At 41.5% G+C, this 16,083-nt stretch overlaps 1 protein-coding gene across 6 annotated transcripts in view; it reads left to right on the plus strand.

Annotated features, from left to right (window-relative positions):
• The window catches only part of fbxw7 (F-box and WD repeat domain containing 7), a 119,563-nt gene extending 109,398 nt beyond the window's left edge, over positions 1-10,165 (plus strand). For all 6 annotated transcript variants that reach the window (XM_038713105.1, XM_038713107.1, XM_038713106.1 and 3 more), the window contains 4 exons: positions 1,499-1,680; positions 3,301-3,526; positions 4,950-5,160; positions 7,651-10,165. In XM_038713105.1, coding sequence (XP_038569033.1) covers positions 1,499-1,680; positions 3,301-3,526; positions 4,950-5,160; positions 7,651-7,919 — 888 coding nt within the window. In that variant the 3' untranslated portion in view covers positions 7,920-10,165. The remainder of the gene's footprint in view (positions 1-1,498; positions 1,681-3,300; positions 3,527-4,949; positions 5,161-7,650) is intronic.
• The last annotated feature ends 5,918 nt before the right edge of the window (positions 10,166-16,083 follow it).

Consider the following 16,083-nt stretch of genomic DNA (forward strand, 5'->3'; position numbering starts at 1 on the left):
ATGAGAGAAAACTTAAGATTGCCTAATGTATCTTGCCGTGTGAAGCTATAATAATGTAAAGGCTTGACATGAGGTAGTTCAACCTTTGCAAAACATTAGATGTATGCACCTTTAGCCTTGCAAAACTACAGTATATAATCAGACTTTCATGGTCTAGAGCTCTGTGGCTGCTGTACTTGATACTGTGTTGTTTTCGTTAATAAAAAAGAAAATATGCAAATATAAAGCATTGTATGAAAACCCTCATGTGTTCAAAACAAGGTCTTTCACAGGTCCATTATAAGAATGCAAATCTTCTTTCACTCTCAGGGACAGCATCATTTTATGTTTGTTTCACAGACGGATAAAGACGCCTAAACCCTTCATTTCAGGTATTCTCTCTTCCCACGCAATGTTTGAGTAGGCTCTAATCTGTGATTCTTGTTTTTTAAACCTTAACCGCTGGCTTCGATTCACAAGAAAAATCTTGCATCGTTGAGAGTATGATTAAAATAAACTGCAGGCCGGTAGTTTAGTGAAGGAAAAGCAAATATTTTTCTTAAATGCGGATTAAGATACATGTTGGACAGCAAGAGCGTCGTAAATAATCATGATAATATACCACAATAGTCCACAAATTAGCAATGTTTCCAGCTGTAGTATTATTCTTTTCACAGCTGTATAACGCTAAAAGAAAGGACCATGGCAGTAAAACAAGAGTTTTAACACGGTAGTGAGGTTGATTGCAGGGGCATGCCACAATGGCCCACAGTTAATGAAGTGATTCTCTTTATCACAGGACAGTGAGGGGGAAGACAGGTTGCACCATCATCTTCCTCTTTCACTCGCTGCAATAAAACCTCTTACCCTGCGCCGACATTCACTGCTTAGCAGCTTATCAGCTGCAGTCAGGGGGTCACATGTAGTACACTTCATCAACACGCTCCACTCTGAACCTGACATAACTACAGCACTCGCAACTGATCTCGTCCACAGTTTGCTCCTCTCCGTCTTCTAATTTAATGCATTTAGGATAATTAAATCGGTACAAATGAACAAACTGTGCAGACACATATTCAATTGATCAGAAAGATTTCCATAACTGCTGTAATCAATAGCTAATCTACCATCCCTAATGAGAATGAATGGGTCGCATTTCTTTATTGAAGACAGTTGTCAACCCTTTCTGCAAAGAAGATGAATCGCCTGCTTTTCCAACAGATAGATTCCAAGTAAAAGCAATTATAAAAGCTCAGGAAGAGAATTTGTCCCAGTACAGCAGCAGGTATGGAACGACTGAGCTCCTCTTTCCCCTAAAAGGTCACAGAAATTTTACTTGTCTTTTTTCTCCCCTTGAGGGCAGAAGGAGGTCATGGGGCGGGGGGGAGATCGTAAATGTAATATGTATGAATGAAATCACCCTGAATGTCTTTGGTTATAAGTAAAGTTAATTTCAAAGTGTGAAGTAGCAGTGCGGAATACACTGATCGAGACTGTTCTTCGTCTGTGATCCTTTCAGTGTCTGCGCACGTTGGTGGGCCACACAGGGGGCGTGTGGTCATCCCAGATGAGAGACAATATTATTATCAGCGGCTCCACTGATCGCACACTCAAGGTCTGGAACGCAGAGACAGGAGAATGTATCCACACCCTCTACGGGCATACCTCAACAGTGCGCTGCATGCACCTACATGAGAAAAGGTATGGTGCGAGATCATCGTTAAGCCTGTGCAGAATTAAAAATAACACGCTTTTGCAGTGTCTTTTGGCAGTGTAGTGCTTTAGATATGATGCACATTGAGCTAATAAATCTACAGCTGAAAGAGTTAGTCGATTAATTGATGAGTTTGTCAACAGAGTATTAATATGTTAATTGTTTTCATTTTTCCAGCCTCTCAAGTGTGTGAGAATGTGTTGCTCTTTTTGTCTTGTGCAACGTTAAACCTAATATCTTTTGGGTTTTTTTTTTTTTACTGTTGGTGATATAAAAACAAGAAATTTCACTTTGGGTTTCAGCAAAGAGTGAAGGGCGTTATGCACTATTTTCTGACAAACAATAAATATGATAAAATGATGTTAGGTGCAGCTAAATATGTAAATTATGAAGCTTTATTTAGAAAATTAGTACATAAATCTAAAGTTTTATTTGTAAAAATGTTTAATATTTCGTGAAATACGCTTATTCACCGGGAGTTTGATGACAAGATCGATACCACTCTCACATCTGTACGGTAAATGTGAAGCTATCATCTGGAAGACGGCTAGCTTAGCTTAGCATAGAGGCTAGAAGCGGGAGTAACCAGCTAGCCTAGCTCTGCCCAAAGGTAAAAACTCACCGACCAGCAACTCTAAAGCTCAAATGGCACGTTATATCTTGTTTGTTTATACTGTGCAAATGATTTTCTCGTCTTACTCGCAGCAAGAAAGTGAATGAATAAGCATTTGTCCAAAATGATTCCACGATCCCACAAAGCAAAAAGAGCATCTCTGCACCACTCTCAAGAGGACAGTATCTTTTTGAAAGTGAGCATGTGGTCTCATAGTGATTAAATAGACCCCGTGAGCCATCTTAAGTGAACCGCTGCTCACTCATTCACTCAATATTACACTCCGGAGACTCAAAGTGCTCTTTTCGCCTTAGGGCCCACCAAGGTTTTTGTGTAGCATTTGATTACTCAGTAAGTGGAAATGCTGTGAGCTGCAGGCAGACAGTGAATAACATGTTGGTGATTTCCATCTATGCAGTGCCATGAGGCCTTTTTATAAATAAAGAGTATGCACTGTGTGTATATCCAGCATGCGTTTTTATCTGAATAGCTTGTGATAAAATTGATTTCACAAAATTGAGTAAAGTTTTGCTTCCATCTCATTTTTTTTAATAATAACCTTCAGTAATATCCTCAGTACAAGCTGTTCTTACAGTAATAATCAGAAAAATGTCAATCTTCCCTAAAGGGAGTTTCCTTTTCTATAATATATCTTTCCTTTTTCCGTTGGGGTTGAAGACACAGCTGGAGGGCAGCTGTTTGAGTTAAATGGGTGTTTTTGTACATTCAAGTTTGAACATGAATGTGACGCTGTAGGTTACACGTTGTCAGAGGAGTGAAAGAAAATGTTCATACCTGTCTCATTAATCTGTCAATGCAGCTGCCAAGGAATTAATGTGTTTATGAATTAAAGTGTTTTGTTAGACTATTAAAATTAATCCTGTAGAATTGGGGTTTTTTTGTCTGTGGGAAAGTGAAACAGTTATAACTACTAATGCTGTACCCAGACTCGTACATTCACCCCTGACTCGTCGTCTTTCTGTTTTTTTCTCAGGGTGGTCAGTGGCTCTCGTGACGCCACGCTGCGCGTCTGGGACATTGAGACAGGTCAGTGTTTACACGTCCTCATGGGCCACGTGGCCGCGGTGCGCTGCGTCCAGTACGACGGGCGACGGGTGGTCAGCGGTGCCTACGACTTCATGGTCAAAGTGTGGGACCCCGAGACGGAGACCTGCCTCCACACACTGCAGGGCCACACCAACAGAGTGTACTCATTACAGGTGAGCGGCTTCACACACATTCAGTAGTGTGTGCGTTGTTTTTTGCATTTGTACAGCAGCCAAGTTATTCTATTCATTTTAGTGATCAACATCAACAGGCTCCCATCCCCTGCTCTAAGATTAAAGTTAAGGCTGGACCGGGTTGTACCAGCTATTCCCTATTCCCACGTTTGGACAGCAAGTCCTTCCGAAGTTCCTAAAAACTACTAGCTGGTTAAAAGTTAAGGAATATCCTATTAGTATAGGCCTGTACTTATTATATGTTCTGGCAATTTAAACAGAAGTGGTATCATTTTATTTTTTTCATCTGCAGACAGTAACAAATGAGTTTCAGAGTTTATAGTATTCATGCAGTTTAGAATGAGACAGCAATAACATAACATTTTGTAATTCGGGGTAACTTGTGTTTTGTGTTTGTACACGGCTCTAAAAAGACACACCACTATTCCAGATTTATGTGACATGTTAAATGACTTGCCCATGCGCATTAAGCTTACTTTCTTGTTTACCAAGATATGCTGCTGTTGTGGTGTTAGCTATAGTAGCAGGAGAGTTGCAAGTATCACAGTCTGGAGCTGGTGTGCTGGCTAGGGGAATCTGTCTCGTCCTCTCTGCATGTTAGCTTTGCAGCAGCAACTGTAGCGACAGTTTGCTAACCCACAACTTGGCTATTGGTCGCTCTATATCATACTTGTCATGGTGTTGGATTTCCCCAGAATCGCATTCCCCACCTTTAAATCTAAACATATTGGCAGCCTAATGTTCTCCACCATTATAACTGGGCTAACTAAGTTTGAACATATGAACAGCTGGTGCATCTTATTCAAGGACTGTCTCCTCTGTAAACTGTCGACAATTCTATGACAGTGAATCTCAAGTATGCAGTGTTTGATGTTTAAAGATAAACAAGTCAATCTAATCTGATTGCGCCGGTACTTTTCTAGTCTTTTATAATGTTTTAATACAGCCTCTTCAAACGTGTGTGTGTGTGTGTGGGGTTGTTTGTTCATTCTGTAGAAAAAAATAATTCCCGTGTGTCCTCTCACCCACTCTGTGTGATTGTAGTGCACTTTAGCTGGTGCCATCACCCACAGAGAGGAGGCTGTTTACTGCACTGAGATTGGTTTTTGTACCACGCTGCTTCGTTAGGCTTTTAAAGTGTCAGGGCTCTACTATTAGACGTGGCAACAAAAAAGAGAAGTTTCACAGATCAATAAAATTCATTCATTTCAATGCGTTTAATCTTAAGTTTGTTAATAGAAACAAAGTATGCCATGTAGGCATCACCTGCAACTGCAAGTTAAGTTGACAGTTACTGTTGGCAACCTGGTTTTCAGTCTAAAACTAATTCCACCCACATTCACTCTGCCGTCAGAATGGATAAAGTGTCACAGCTGACCTTTTGATCGCCTCTGCCTTCTAGTTTGATGGGATCCACGTGGTGAGCGGCTCATTGGACACGTCTATAAGGGTTTGGGACGTGGAGACGGGCAACTGCATCCACACACTAACGGGGCATCAGTCCCTCACCAGCGGCATGGAGCTCAAAGACAACATCCTGGTCTCAGGCAACGCAGACTCCACAGTCAAGATCTGGGACATCAAGACGGGCCAGTGCCTGCAAACGCTGCAAGGTGAGTCTACGTTGTGCAGGATTTGTTATGAAAAATTATCCCCGAAGGGAAATTCGTTTTGGGCTCAGTAATGCTGCATACATTACAGACAATAAATAGTTTACAATCAACAAACATCTGAAAAACATGTTGCACATGGCTACATATTGCACATGTCACTGGATTGCTAAAACCCTCTATTGTACTCCTAACAGTATTGCATTGGAAGGTAGCAGTATATTGCACATACGTGTATGCAAGAGGCTGCAGAACCACTCAGATGCACACTAAACTGTAAATATGTAACTGAACATAGACAAAAGGCTATACCATCCTTGAACAACAACAACAAAAAGCACATAAGATGGGACTTGGACTGACAGCCCAATTAAAACTCAGACTAAATGACCTGTTTGTCTGTGTGTGGGGGGGGGGGAGTACAGAGCTAAACACCTTGTGGGCTTGCTGGTCCTGATAAACAGTCTAATTTCCTTTGTGTCTGTTTGAATAGTTCAAACTCCATTAACATTAGCAGCACTGGTGCCTCACAGGAAGTTGGACATCCTTTGCTGAATAGCAGCAGTAACCACCAGTGCCCCACCCCTAAATGCCCTCATTAGCAAGCTACTGTGTGCTGGTCCTACAAACACCAACACACACACACTGAACAAAGGGATGCCCCAGTGAGAGTCTGAAGAGAGAGGGAGGTGGGGGATAAGAACGACTGGGGGGAAAGGGGGATGTGTGTGTGTGTGTCATGTGAAGAGGGGGTGACCACAGTGAAGGGATGAGGGCCGGGGAACTTTGTAGGTCATATAATTAGGTCAGCTGACAATTTCTGCCATTCATTAGTGTGTTTTGATAAGACAATAGGCCAACAACGAGGTCGTCACTGTCATCTGAAGAGAGTATAGGTAGTGATGGCGCAGCCTGCTTTGTTGTGGTAATGGCAGGAAAGGAGGGAGGAGAGAGGCATGTTGGGGGCTGGTGCAGCGCAGCATTGTATACGCGGGTAGTAACACAGCCTTTGATCTAACAACAGAGAGAAATGGAAAAGATGTGAAAAGCTTGCTGACGGTGAGATATCAACAAATTTTCTCTGCAAATGGATTGTGAAAGCGTAAAGAAATTAAATGTGTCTGAATGAAATAGCTGCTATAGCAACCTCAGTAAAAAAGCACTTCATTTGCCAGCACTTGGTTCTGCGCTTGTTTGTGTTTTTTGTAGCCCTAATTGATTTAATTAAGATATCATTTTCAAGCTCCTTAGGGAAGTCACTGCACACGTACAGTCACAAATAAAGTCACCTCAATGAAGGCAGTAAGAGCCGCCATCTTCACTTTAACGGTGGCCTCCTGCCAGCTGCCAGCACACAAACACACCAGACGGAGGTGTAGCTGGAGCTGTGACAGAGACAGGCCTAAGTCCTGGCATCTTACTGCCGCTTGTCCTAGAGCCTGACTACAGTCACAATGGCTTCAGGAACTAAAGAGAGGAATGTTCCCTTGTCTCAGAGGTTTTCTTTTGAGTTCTTCATTCTCTGTGGGTTCTTGCGCCACAACGCTTTTATTTCAAATGGACCCATCTGCCACCATATGCACTGAATTACTCTATTTATTAGGGATGAACAATTTAGAGGGAAAATCATGAAATAAATTATTTTTACTGATATTGTATTTGCGGTATGATTTGCAGTACTAGGGGAATGATTATTTTGACAATTATTTTCATTGAAAAACAAGAATTATGGTATGATTTTTATTTTTTTGGGTGCAGATCTGTACAAAAAAAAAGAGGTGGTAAGCCTCTCGTCTCATGATCAATTTCCTTAGAAGATGGCGGCCTGAACAATAGACATTAGAAATGACATTTGTGTGTTTCCCCTGAATGTTAATGTTTTAGTTAATGTACATTTTTTATGAGATTAGAAGGGGCGGTCAACCTCAGCTGTAAAACCCTGCAGGCATTATCAGGAAAAATAAGTCCTTTCTTGCACATTACTGTTTGACACATTTTAACAACCATAAAGGTTAGGTAAATTAGCCTTGAGATCCAACTTTTCGCACACAGTCATGTTGTTGTGCGAAAGTAGATGTGCAAGGGAGCCTTCTACATCTACTACATAACTTCAAAAGGTTAAATATCAATACATTAGACTCCTTACATTGATAACACTCGCAACCTAATGCTTGCTTACTGTCTGAATAAAGGTTGTCCAAAGTTATAGTAATTTAAGCGATTTTTTTAGTTTTGTGTTTGAGGGACATAAGAGATGTTGGCAGACCTAAGCACTACCAACACTGTCCCTCATATTTCCTGGGCCACCAGAAACTACCACCCCTGGAGCAGGTACTTTTTGGAGCACAGGAAATATGGCTGAGGAACTAAAATTATACCCTGGTTCTTCTAGTAAGAATGCAGGTAGTTTCCAAGTTCCAGTGTTCATGGAGTGGTAAAGGACTTGTTCTTTGCTTTCTTTACCTCTAACCAGTTGTCTCTTTGTGCGTTCAGGTCCACACAAGCACCAGAGCGCCGTGACGTGCCTCCAGTTCAACAAGAACTTTGTCATCACCAGCTCGGACGATGGCACAGTTAAACTGTGGGACCTGAAGACGGGAGAGTTCATCCGAAACCTGGTGACCCTGGAGAGCGGCGGCAGCGGCGGTGTGGTGTGGCGCATCCGGGCCTCCAACACAAAGCTGGTGTGCGCCGTGGGCAGCCGCAACGGCACAGAGGAGACCAAGCTGCTGGTTCTGGACTTTGACGTGGACATGAAGTGAGAAGGGACGTGGTGGGGAAAGACGAAGAGAGTGAACCGCGGAGAGGAAGGAATAGAGAGGGAATGGGAGATGAGGCACCTAGAAACCGGAGGGCCGAAGCCCAGAACTCTTCACCCAAACTCGCAAAATCTACAACCACCACCACCACCAGTGGGCTGTCCTTTCCTCTACCATTATCTACCCCGTCCCTCTTTGGGCAAATGTTACAGACAGAGCCACAGACCCTCACATGTGTTCAGCCACTGCTTTTAAACCCCTACCACCAGTACGAGGTGCAGTCATAGGGGATCGGGCTGGAAACGAGGCAGGGGGGCACGACCGGTCTGTCCCCTGATTGGTTGTGTGAAAGAAGAGAGGAAGAAAGAAATGACGACTGAACTCTTTTGAAGTGACTCTCAACCCTTTTCGGTTTGGGGTCAGCTTCGCATAGAGACTTGGTTTCGCTCAAGCCTGACAGATTTTGAGATGTACAGAGATAATATTTTTTAAAGACCCCACCCCCCCTTTCCCCACACACACAACCCCTCCTCCCATTGGTGCGCGCCCACACTTACATACGCTCGAATGGCCAACCGGAAAGTGGAAAAGATTGAGGTGGTAGACATTTAAAGCTAAATTTCCGCACACAGTTACACCTTTACACGTAAAGAGCTGCTTGTTTTAGAGGAGAGAAAGCGATTGGAGGGTTCAGCCTGCAATCAGGCTCGTTTCTTGTCACTCCATTTATGTTCTTATTGTTCTCCACTGGGTTTCAGTAGCTTGATTTCTTTACAGTATCGCACACAAACACAACTGTGAATTTCAAAACACTTTTGGGTTTAACATATGAAAGGGGGTTCTCTCTATTTTTTTTTTTTTTTTTCTTTTTTCCTCACGGTTGCCAAAAGCAACAAATCCCAGTATTAGAAAGCTGCACTGTTTAGGTTTGCTGTCATAATGTCACAAGGGTTTGTTCATCTTTATTTGAGTTGTTTGTTCTTCCTTTCCGTTTTCTACATACCTTGGTTTGGAGCTCCGTCTCCACATAGACATCAATGCTGTCCAGAAGTTTTTAAGAGTCTAGCTGGGGGTGGTTTCCTCAATGCCGGTGCTGTGACGAGAGGAAGTAAAGGTTCTTTGCTCTAAGCGCTGTGGATTAATGCCCTTGAACCCCCCAGCCCTTTCCCCCCAGTGGCCAAACTGTATTTATGCTGCTAGACGAATGGAAAAGAAAAAGAGAGGGAACTTTTACTTGCTGCGACGTTTTAGTCCCAGGCAAAATTCCAAATTGAACTGTACGCGTTTTGGACAAAAGATGACAAAAAGTAACATCCGACATTTGTTTTTTTGTTTTGTTTTTGCCACTGAAACTTGAGCCAAACGTGCCTCTACGAGGCTGAGAGGAAGGAGCGTGTCCGACAGATACTGACGGGATCGCCTGCAGAGAGGAAACACGGGGATGTACACTGTTGGCGTGTGTGCGTGCGTGCATGAGTGCGTGTTAATGGGCAACTTGTAAACACATTCCTTGGGACAAAGCTCTTTCAGCCTGTTCTTTGGGGAAATGTACAAACGCTGTGTGGACTGGCAAAGAAAAAAAACCTAGCAGATGTATCGGTTTTAACACGTGAATGAAAGAACTGTCCGTATCCGTGTGTGATTGTTGTTCCATTCAAAGATGTCTGAAGCGACAGAGGAGACCATCACAAGCATCAACTGACAGGTCGAGCTGCAAGGAGTCTTAGTGTTACATGTGTTGCATTTGAAATCAGCGGGGCAGCCGCAGCCTCGTGGATTATCAGCGGGGGGAAAATAAAAACACAAAGGCAACAAACATGAACGGAAACATTGTAGCCAAACAAAAATCGTCTCAAACTCCAAGAGTCACAACTCAAGCTGAACTGTGAAAGTGGTATAACACTGTATATTAAAAAAGAAAAAAAGAAAACAATCTTGCTCTATCTCCTCTCGTTGTTTTCTCCCTCTGTTTTAATTTATGATCTGGTTTGAGAAATCAGATTTGTTGCAGGTGTTTTATTTTTTCAGTTTATGTAAACTGCCTGGCAAAAAAGAAAACAGACAGAAAAAAACCTTTAAAGGGATTGTGTATTTGTTTGATTCACTTAGAATTTTATTTTCTTATAACTTAAGTGCAATAAAAATGTGGGTTTTTCTTTTTTCATTTCAAGCATATCAGTTGTCTGTTTTTGTTACCTTTGTGAAGGCATCTTATATGTTCAATAAAGCAAATTATTTGGTTAATTACACCCACGAGGGAATACTTATAACATTAATCACAGTGCAGGTTTTGTTCCAAAAACAGATAAGGATCTCAACACTATATGGCCCCTGTTTGCCATTTAGTGTTATTCTGACTACAGCTGAAACAGTTAATCAATTAGGCGACTGATCAAATGGGTTCTGTTGTAATCTAAAGCTGAAAAATGCTCTTTTACAGTCCTACAAACCCAACTTCATAATAAGAGGAGAGGTCACTTGCACATCTAAAAACTAGCCCTAATGCTGATATGACTGGTCAGTTAATCAATGAGTTGATCAACAGCAACAACTTTGATAAATCATTTCAGCCCATTTATCAAGCAAATATGCCAGATATCCTCCTGTTCTAGCTTTTAAATCTTTGTAAATGTAATCGCTCTGAATTTTGGACTATTGATCAGAGGAAATGAGCCAATGTTCAAGGCATTTTCCACTATTTTCTGACATTGATTAACTAAACGATTTATTGAAATACAAAGAACAGATTAGATTGAAAGAAATTGTTACTTGCAACCCTAATGCTGATGTGTTTCGGCTTGCTGGTTGAAACTGTTGATATTTTCAAGAAAAAATACCAACATTCAAACAGTTTCTTATACCAGCTTCTAAAGGCTTCTTTTCAAAACGTATGTATGGGCATTGGTCAAAACAATTCATTACCAGACGTGTTCTTGGGCTCTGGGAACTAGTTCTTGGGCTCTGGGAACTAGTAATTGGTCATATTTACAATTTTATGACATTTTATAGACAATACAATTTATTATGAAAATATTTGCAGCCCTTGATTTCGTCCCATTTACATTTTAAGTTCTTCAGTTACACATTTAGAACAGTGTACAGCCTGGTTAGAGTTATGGGTTCTGTAATTGCTTTCTAGTTTTGTTGCGATGTTGTTTCATAGCTATTAACTTCTTAAATGCACACAAGACAAAAAAAGGTAGCCTGAAGAAGCAGACAAAAGATTTGGGAATATTATTTTAAATCCCAGTGCTATTCAATAAATTTAAGTTTAATGAATGAGATTAATCTGCCCCCTGAAAACGGAGCACTTTTTCAATTTAGTTAATTTAATTCTTGTTTTTGAACCTCTTCAGATAATTTAATGCGATTTTAGCCTCACTGATGCCAGAACAGAAGAACATGTTGCTTTTATGCTGCCGTCAGTGTCGAAAGCACCACAAAGGTGACAAATTTGAATGTGACCCTCTGGTCTTTTTCCATCAGTGTCAATTATATCCGGACCGTTATCTGTCATGAATCCATACAGCTCACTGTAGCAGCAGTAACAGGGGCTGTGCTGCGGATTCCCTCCTGCCTGTTGCCTAGTGATAGCTCGTCTCTGGCCGGGCCTCAGAGCTCAGTGTGCACTCACAGTAAAAATGGCATTGTGAAGAAGCAGTGAGGGCTGTACATCCTTACATGAATGGACGCGTGGGGGAGTTTCCACTTTGGTTGGCAAGGTTACTCTATTCGCCAGTTTGTTCCCAGGCTCCACTCATGTGTTGTGTAAGCAGCAGCTCTGCTCCACTGGTCAGCGAGGATAGTAGTCCTGTTTCGAATGTTTCTGTCGGAGCAGAATATTTGTTTAGAAACATGTTTCTGGTTCTGGACACAATGCTACAACAAATTATATGATTTAAATGATTGGTCAATTGACAGAACATATATTAAACAATTCATAAATAAATTGAGAAAACAGTGTTGAGACAAGTATTTAAGATCCATAGTACCATAACCGGTAAAATACCACAATGTAAAAATACACTATTACGATTTAAGTCCTGCATGTAAAACCACACTTCAAAAGGGGAAGTGTGCCAATTTTAGATCAGATGAAGTCAGATTAAAAGTCTTGGAGTACTACTGAATACGTAAAAAGTGATAAGTCAAATTTCAACGATTTTGGAGTGTGGCGTTAGAAAGAAGTGAGGTTAGCAGATCTCTGTAGCCCGCTCCTCATCTCCGCTTGAGGCCAGCCGCTCGAGGCTACATTATCTGCTACTAGCATAAAACAGCCCAAATCGCAGGTTTTCACAAGGAAGAATAATAATAATAATGACTATTTAAATATATATACTTATATTTCAAAAATACAAATGTATAAGAAATTTGGCCCCAAACGAGCCCACTGAACAGCAGTGCTCAATATGTATTGTACACGACGGCAAAACTTGCCCTACGCGTGTTATGCCAAGCTGTGTGTGTGAGTTGGCTATACATTTCAGCTTTTGAATGGTGTTTTGTGTTGTACGGCATCAAAATGTCAGCCATTTACACCATCATGATGGATGATAGCCTTCTGTCCAGAGCCAAAATATAGAAAAACATCTCTAGTCCTTTCCTTAGTCTCAGGTAGCCAAAGCAGTGGTGGACAGTAACAAAGTAGTACTGTACTTAAGTAGGCCTACACGAGGTATTGTACTGAACTTGAGTATTTTCTACTTATACTCTACCAGATCTCAAATGATAATCTAATGATATAATATAGGCTATAATAGTTACAGTCATATGGGACATTTTTTTTCTGCTTTGAGTAGGCTACTTTTATTTTTAATTGGCTACTTCTACATTTTCCTGATTATACTAATTACATACTTTTACTTAACTTTTTCAAGTCAGTACTTGCAGAGTATTTTTACAATGAGGTATTAGTACATTTTTTTAAATGATCTAAATAGGCCTAAGTTACTTTGTTGTACTGGCTAAAAAAACCCAAAGCTTCTGGTTGCAAAGAGGTTGGACAGTTTTTGACTGCATCAGTAATCATTTAGCATGAATTTGGCTGTACTCCCCAACAGGGACAACTTCTCAGTGTGAGAAATACAGGGCGTGGCATGTGAGCATGTGAACTGGCTGAAATGCATGTGTCCCGTGAATGCGAGCCCTGTTTATAAAATGTTACAGTGTCGGATGGTCCTAAGAAATGTGGCCAAGTTTCAAATCATGAGCTAAACGTATGTAAAAGTAATTCCTGTGAGCAAAAAGCTCAGGTTTCAGACTGTTGTGAATACTAGATTTTCAACGTTTCTTTTTCTACTTTTGTTCTGAGCTGACATATTTAACAGGTCATCTGGTCATGATCTGCTCCAGGCACAGCACACCCACAAAGTATGCATCGGTCCACCCGCTTAGTCTGTCTCAGTATTTGACTGTTCTGGAGATCTGTCTCTGCTAATCCGGTCACTTTTTTAACTGAAGTAACTGCTAACTAAGTTACAGCTGAGGGTAGCTGCCGTTAGCTAGTTAGCAGCCAAGGATCCCTAGCTGCTAACTAGCTCAATCTGCTTGGACGGCTTGGAATGGGAGCTTGGAGCTCGGACCCCGGTTCTGAAAACCTCCTCCTCCCAGCAGTCCAAAACATCCGTGCTAGCAGTGTAAATCTCAACACGCTCTCCAAGCTCCCAGTCTGGACAGAGTCAGCTAAGCTAACAGCTGCTAGCTGCACGGCTAACTGAGCTAACACTACAGTTAGCAGCAGTTGGCTACTTTACATAAAATATACATAAAATCAGTATTTAGTGAGGCCCCGAGCAGCTCTGCCAGGCCAAGCATATCTGGTACCCACATGGGCCCCCAGAAACACTACTTGAGTACACAACAGGGCGTTCAAGGTACTATGTTTTGTTGCGGCTGAACAAGTCGGAGCTTCTAGGAAGTTAGTCAGAAGAAAGTTGGCTTTTAAAGACAGGGACCTTAAAGACCTAGGAGCTCAGCCTGTTTCAGGCAGAGGATGAACTGAAGGGCTGCGTAAAGAGCCAGTATCAGATAAATAAGTAGTCTTTTGAACTTTGAATCATGCAGAGCTAGTCCCAGAATAAACATTTTCAGCTGCAAATGTGTAAGAGGTCCTCTTTAAGTACAGTACTTTGTTACTTTCAACCACTGCAAGGAAATAAGTTAGTTGCATCCTACAATGATTTTTTTATGTGTTCATATAAGGAAATAAGAAAGAGCTTTAAAGTATACTGTAACAAACAAGATCATCTGGAGTAGGGGACACTGATGGATCTCCACAAGTAGTCCTTTAATGATCTTAATTTTAGGAAGTGATGAATCATCTCATTCCTTGAAGTTATTTGCCATTTATCTACCTTACACTTACTGCCTGGATTGCACTGCGCTTCCCTCCCTTGATGAATGATTGTCCCTCCTCTCTGCTCCCACCACTCAAGCCAACCACATCTTCTGTTGCCCCTCAGCACTAACTCATCCGGCAACAAACAACACGTCACGAACATGGGATGGAAAACCGAGTGAGGGGTGCTGCCTCACCGAGCAGAATTTGATTGTATGAGAAACATTTAAGAGGTTTGGATGTCAAGATAAAAGAGGTGGAGAGGGGGCTCCCACACCTCATTCCATATCTCTCCATCTCTTTGTTCAGTAATCCTGCCCTGCGGCATCATAGCTCTTCTCATTGCCAGCAGATTCTCAAAGGGCTGTAGCATTAGCAGTGGTAGCATTCCACGTCTCCGCTTAATCCTATTTTGGACCTTTGTTGTAGCCCGAGAACTGATAAAAGGAGCACTTAATCGCCATTACCTGCCGTAACTGGATTGTTGAATTGTGAGCTATAGTATTGTAGCTCACCATTGATCCATGCACACGCATAGGTAAATCTAAAACGCCTTTGTTTCCTTCTGGGAGCTGATGTTGATGTCTGTCATTAATCTTGTCGGCTGCCCTCTGAGGAAGCACATACATTTAAGGCTGTGAGGGTCAGCATGTTCACTCAATTCCTCCCTAGTGGCTGAAAGTGTGTGTTTGTGTGAATTTAACAAGTCTGACCTTTTTCTCCTCTACACCAGTCTTGCATCCAAAAAAAGTACCAGTTCTTGAAAACCCTGTTGAATCCCAGGTTTATCATTGGAAAAATTGGCAATTTGAATGAATTCCTGCGTTTGATCACAGCTCAGCAGCACACCAAATCACATCTTGTGTTTCATAATGAGATGTGTCAGAGCCATTCTTGAGTACAATTCTGTAATTCTGTATGAGAGAGTTAGAAGCAGAAATATTCATTCACCCCCTCCCCCTTCTTTAAATCCGGCACGGTTAATCACAGCCAGGTGAATACGGGGCAGATTAGATCAGTTGAATCTGTTTGATTGCCCAGATGGGATTCATGCCTGACTGGTACTTCTTCAGTATAAAGAACCTGACAGCAGGAGGTAAAACTGCAGGGGTCATTTGTTCATATTGCTGACAATCCCATGGACCCTCAAATGCAAGATATTTTAAATTATAGTCAGGATTTCAATGTCTGAATAAATTACCCACCATGCGGGGCTGAATTATAGAGGAACGTATAAAATAATGTACGAGACATCTAAAAATTTCTGTTTGATCTAATGATGCAGCAACACAAATATGCCATCTAGATTTTCAAAGTTTAGTGTCAGAGCTTCAGTGTCTAGAAGCACTAAATCAAAGGCAACAGGATTTGCTGGTTCATTCTTAATGTTTTGTTACTCACCCAAGACGCTCTTCACTTCTGTCGCAGGTATCTTACACTTGGGAGTCTTGAGGTCATATCACTTATGGCGTGAATTAGTGTAAAACTGCCTGGTGAAAGAGGCTGTTAGGATGGCACCAGCTGTGAGTGAGTACTTCTAGCGCTACTATAATGTGACCTGGATGACTTAACGCCTCTTCACACTGTCAATATGGGCTCCCTTACAAAATCTGACAAATGTTGAGAGAAACGTGATGAAAACTCTGGTAGTCAAGCTGTGAGATATTATAAGCTTTGTGTCATAAATTTAGGACCAAATTCTAACAATGAGACTGCTGCTACAGCTCACATCTACACGAACAAACCAACTGGAATATGGGATGAAGTGATGTACAAAACATTGGCCAACATTGCATCATTTTTGACAAATTATTTTTAAATAGATGCCTT

The sequence above is a fragment of the Micropterus salmoides genome, unplaced genomic scaffold, assembly GCF_014851395.1.
Source record: "Micropterus salmoides isolate LMB-PRFRI ecotype aquatic unplaced genomic scaffold, ASM1485139v1 Ms_hic_scaffold_12, whole genome shotgun sequence".
NCBI lineage: Eukaryota > Metazoa > Chordata > Actinopteri > Centrarchiformes > Centrarchidae > Micropterus > Micropterus salmoides.